General features: G+C 38.2%; 1 protein-coding gene across 1 annotated transcript; it reads left to right on the top strand.

Annotated features, from left to right (window-relative positions):
• LOC105156308 (pectinesterase-like) lies at positions 297 to 3,959 on the top strand. The gene is made up of 2 exons (XM_011072404.1): positions 297 to 798; positions 3,277 to 3,959. The coding sequence occupies exons 1-2, from the start codon at positions 297 to 299 to the stop codon at positions 3,957 to 3,959; spliced, it is 1,185 nt and encodes a 394-aa protein (XP_011070706.1).

Below are 5,701 nucleotides of genomic sequence, written 5' to 3'. Positions count from 1 at the left end.
CAAAAAATGACTATGACCCTCAACTTCTTTACACCCTTTCTCTCCAAGTATCCATCCACGAGGTCTCCAGAGTCTCCAAGAATTTCTCCGAACAAGGGATACTAGTTCGGACAATAGATGATTTGCACCAAAAATTCTTGCTATCAGCATTGGAGGCTTGTCAAGAATTCCTTTCCCTAGCATTGTACAACCTCAATTTGTCACTACCTACGAGCGCTGGCGCCCTAACGACACACGAGAACCGAGCCAACTTTAGGACATGGCTGAGCGCTGCCGGGGCCGACCTGAAGACGTGCATGGATGGCTTTGAGTACTCGTCCAATGAAGTGAGAAAAATCGTAAGTGCAAATTTGGACAACTCTACTAGACTTGTTGGCACTAGCCTTGCCATCATAAGTATGATCGATGGATATACGACCCCACATGAAAAACCCTCATCCGTCCCTACAATCGACCACGCTACAAGTAAACCTAGTGGTGATTGGGAGCCCATTTGGCTGTCTTCTGAGGACAAGATGCTCCTACATGGTATGAAGCGAGCGATAATGCCTGACGTTGTTGTCGCTGCAGACGGCTCAAGTGACTACGACACGATAAACGAAGCCATCGAAGCCGTGCCTGAAAACAGTGATCGGAGATTTATTATCTATGTCAAGGAAGGAGTGTACCATGAAAATGTGAGGATTGGGAGGGACAAATGGAATGTGATGATGTATGGTGATGGAATGGAGAGGACCATTGTTTCCAGCAACCTCAGCAATGGTACAGGAACACCCACCTCAATGTCTGCTACCTTTGGTAAGTTTTGTACAATATTGTTTGGCCAAAAATGCAATTTACCTGCTAATCTAAACTATTTATAAGGGTAATTTGCTTCATTTTTTAAAACATAATGGACAATTTATTAATTTTTTTTTGCTTATTTCACATATAACAGGGGATAAATTGCCTTTAGCCAAAATTTCTTGATTTATGTAACTGTCCTTTCCACAGGACGAGGAGTCTTAATCTTTTCATCTTTTAACAATTCTACGAGCTAGTGAAAAAGGATAAATTACATTTACATATCTCGATTTGTTATAATTACAAGTAACACTTCATTAGATTAAAAATTACAATACATCCTTTGAATTAATTTGCAAAAACTATATAGATGAGAGAATATTAGTGAAAAGACATAAATGCCTCTTCAGGGCTTTGACCGGAAAGGAAATAAAATAATAGTAAATTTAAATGCCGAAGATGTTTATTGAAGCTAAACGTAAGCGTATATCGTAGGGATGCATTTGTAATGAATAAAAAAGATAATGTCTGTTTTTGTAATATTTTTAAAGATTATTATTTTGATTATTGAAAATCAACTATTCATCTTATTTAATTAAAGGGTTAAATGCAGACTGTCGATTTATATATAAACAGTAGTAGATACACTGTTATTTACGTACTAGTGGAATATTCTATATTAAAAATCCTAAACAGTTTAGTTATGTTGCACTTGTTCTTGTCATTTTTTTTTTTTTTGAAAAATTATTTGTTTAGTCATTTTAAATTTACCTACTATTAATTTTAGTTTTTAAAATTTATTTATTTTGGTTTTAGTTTGGTAACTTTTAGAATTGCTTAATTTTAGTTTTTTGACTCAATTTTGAATAATTTTACCCTTACATAGCTTTTTAAGAGCAATTTTAGTTCATATATATCTATTCATTTTGCGTCTCATAGCTAAAGCTCGCCTAGACTGATGTAAGAGTTTAGGTTTATTGAAAAAAATATTTGTTTATATTACACTTAAAACATTAGGATAGACTATTAGCCTTTATCATTAAAAGGGCAAAAGAGTCGTAAAATAGGCTAAAGGACCAAATCCACGCAAAATTGATAGATAAAGGACTAAATCTAACATTACTGAAGATAAAGGACCAAAATGAATTCAGACCAAAATTATAAGACGAATTTTGTTTCCCTTTATTTTTTGACGAAAACTTGAATATGGGATTATATGTCTCTAACTTTTTCAATTTTTGAATAATTTTGAAAATTTGGTAAAGTCTAGGATTAAATGTGTGGAGTTTTTAAAATTTTAGGACCATTGTAAAAATCTCGTAATTAAAGTAGAGGACTTAAGTTTTTTACGTACCTTAATCCTATTAGACTAAAAGTATAATTTCGTTCTAATAATTATGATATATATATATATATATATAAATACATGATTATTTATTTAGTGAATATTAATAATATGAGTTGCTTAGGACTTGAGAGGTAAATATTATATATATATAGGTGTAATTTTACAAAGGATTGGGGTGTTTATGCATTTACCCCTACACATTATATATATAATTTATTTATATTTATATAACATCACATTGAGGCAATATTATATTTAAATCAAATAAGATATATATGAGCTAAGTGAAATGAGGATTATTAAGAATATTACAACTTGACCCTTGTACCTCTTGTTAATTATTCCATGGGTATTGAAGAAGCTTAGAGTTAAGCTTGAAAGCCTTTTTTTCTGGAAATTAAAAAAGTGGTCAAATTCAGTGAAAAAAATTTCCCACCAACAAAATGGTAAAGTTGGCTTCAACATGATCTTATTATTATTTTTTTTTTCTGGAACCCTATTGAGAGGAGATCAATATAATTTGAAGGGACAAATTTCTGAGGATGTAAATATAATTTTTTATTTAATAATTTTTTTTATAATTATAAAATGTTTTTTACGCTTAGAAAAATGCTTCGAGTCAATTTGACCCAAGTCAAAATCTTATTATTTAAAGGTGATATTATATTTTTGGTTCTATAATTTTAGGCTATTAGTATTTTGATCCTATAATTTATTCTATTTAAACATGTGTTTATTTTTGGTGAATTTAGTCCTGAACACTTGTCCTCTTTTGGCAAATTTAGTCCTAACGACTCACAATTACAGGACAAAAAATGAGGTTGGTACAGTGTGAAAGGGATCAAAATTGTCAACATACGAATAAATTTGTTAAAAAAGAACCAAATATGAGACGTTCGCGACTAAATTCGTCAAAAAATGGACTAAATGTGTAAATGAAGTAAATTACGAGACCAAAAGTACTAACGACCTAAAATTATAAGATAAAAGTTATAACTTTGCCGTATTTAAATACCTTGGTTAATCATCTTTATTATTCATCTCAAAAAAATAAAATAAAATATGAGTTGCGTATAGTTCGACCTTTTTATTTTTTCTTTTCAAATTTTTATCGGTTTCGCTCCATCACTGTCAATTCCATGCAGCGGCCATAGGCAAGGGATTCCTTGCCAGGGACATGGGGTTCCAAAACACGGCGGGTGCAATCAATCACCAAGCCGTGGCCTTACTCTCAGCTTCCGACAAATCAGTTTTTCATTGGTGTCTCATCGATGCCTACCAAGACACCCTCTACGCACAATCCAATCGACAATTCTACCGAGGATGCAAAATCTATGGAACAATAGACTTCATCTTCGGAGACTCATCCGTCGTGATCCAGGACTGCGACATACTCGTGAAAAGGCCACTGCCCTACCAGAAAAACACCATAACCGCACAAGGTAAATCAAACCCTTTCTCCAACACGGGCATATCGATACAAAAATGTTGTGTCACGGCTGCTGAGGATCTTGGCGACATTAAAACATTTCTAGGGCGGCCGTGGCAGGACTACTCCACCACCATTATCATGGAGAGCCAATTGGAGAGGTTGATTGATCCCAAGGGCTGGCTGCCCTGGTCTAACAGCACTACCGCTCCCGACACTATATACTACGTCGAATACAACAATACTGGTCCTGGTGCCAACACAACGAATAGGGTTGAATGGAAAGGCTTGAAAGTTAACGATACGGAAGATGATGCAAGAAAGTTCACCGTTAGATCGTTTATTAATGGAGACGAATGGATCCCGTGTATGGGTGTTCCCTTCCAGGCGGACTTGTGATTTTGAGACGAAGGGCTCATAGGATACCTCGGTCGGAAAAGTGAAGGGAAGTCCGGAAAATAAGTACATTGGTAATTTATTTCAGGATGGATGCAATGGACTAAATTTTGTGTACCCTTACGAGATATTGGCTTTGTGCAGTAGCAATGACGGTCATGCCAATTGATGGCCTATGTTTTTACAATTTTGTTCTCAAGTTTTATCAAAAGTTAAGCTGAATGTATGACCAAACTAAGAGATTGAATTTAAGTATTTAAGGATGTAAGGTGATGCATAAACATTAGTGATTCGGGTCGAAAATACGCGACCTCCTTGGTTCGGTCTCCCAAGCGGTTCGAGGTCGCTCCTCTCCCAGACTAGTGATTGGGCCCTGAGAAAAGAAGCAGATCGTTAGGCTTGCTGGGGTGGCCCCCAGCTAAGGCCCTCCGATGCTTAAGTCAGTGTTTGGTTGAGGTCGAAATATGGGGTCGTTGGGAAAAATAGCGAGCTGAAGGTAAAATGCGGTCGAGACGACCTACCTCTAATACACTGACTGGGAGGTATATATAGAGAACCAGGGGGTCTATCGACCCGCTACGCGCGTGCCACGTGCTCCAGGTCGTCGGGTCGGGTCGCGACCCGACCCGGTGAAAGTGGCGCGGGTCATGCTGGCAAACTTGCGATTTTGGGCCCCATCAAGGGCAAAGTTGTCTTTTTATGAGAAAATAGGGTTTTACCCCCATCATTACTCCCCTACTTTTCTTAGTGTGAGTAGCCCGCTAAGGAAAGTCGAATGGTCTATCGATCTCGTCCCTCAGATCATCATCGCCATCTCGATATCCGACCGTTGCCTTTCGACATCCGACCGTTGTCTTCGACACGGATCTCCATAAATTTACCCCTATAAATACAGGGAGGTTCGACTGCAGTTCTGCTTCATTCTCAATCTCAATCGTTCCTCGCGCGATCTGCCTCCTCTAGCTGCGACCTGCCTTCTAGCCAGGTACTTCCGAGCGACCTCCTTTTAATATTATGTCTTCCAAGCCTAGTAATTCTAGTAGCTCATCTGGTAGTTCATCTAGTAGCTCTGGTAGTTCATCGAGTACCTCTGGTAGTTCATCTGCTAGTTCTTCGGGTAGTCCCGGCAGCTCCTCTGCGACCTCACAAATACCCCTGGCTCGTAGAAAACAGATAGGATCCCCTAGCGTAGGTAGAAGCGACCCGGAGATAGCGATCTCACTGATGACCCCAGAACATAGCGAGGGCGAACCAACTGATAAACCTTGGCTAACCATTGAGAGCACTTTATACTTCACAGCTGATGCGATTAGAGAGAGGTATTATATTCCTCTAGATTACGAAATTATTCTTCCTTCTCCCTCGGATCGCATGAATCGACCTCCACCCGGTAGTTGTCCGATTTCTATTGTACATTTAGCTGCGGGCTTGCGTTTTCCCCTTCCTCGTACCGTTGCTAGAATTTTATCTAGGTTGGAGATAGGTCCCATGGAACTAGCTCCCAATTCCATCTACCATATTTTATCCTTTATTATCATAATGGAATACTTCGAGCTTGAACCCGACTTCGATAGCTTCTGGTCGCTTTACAAGTTTACGACCTCGAAGAGGTCAGGCGACCAGGGTTTCTTCTATCTTACTGCCAAACCAAACTGCTCCTTTGTTACCAAGCTAAAGTCCAATGTGGGCTCTTGGAAAGACAAATTTTTCTTCCTTCGACCTCCTCCTAACCAAGTCTGGCCATT

Source organism: Sesamum indicum, linkage group LG2, assembly GCF_000512975.1.
Source record: "Sesamum indicum cultivar Zhongzhi No. 13 linkage group LG2, S_indicum_v1.0, whole genome shotgun sequence".
Classification (NCBI taxonomy): Eukaryota; Viridiplantae; Streptophyta; class Magnoliopsida; order Lamiales; family Pedaliaceae; genus Sesamum; species Sesamum indicum.
The sequence above is the reverse complement of the archived record's forward strand: the minus strand, read 5'-3'. Positions and strand labels throughout refer to the sequence as shown.

Excerpts from the sequence above, each read along its gene's own strand:
- LOC105156308 (XM_011072404.1), top strand. The coding sequence starts at position 297 with ATGGATGGCTTTGAGTACTCGTCCAATGAAGTGAGAAAAATCGTAAGT. Across the intron at positions 799-3,276 it reads CTCAATGTCTGCTACCTTTG|CGGCCATAGGCAAGGGATTC; the intron begins GTAAGTTTTGTA and ends AATTCCATGCAG.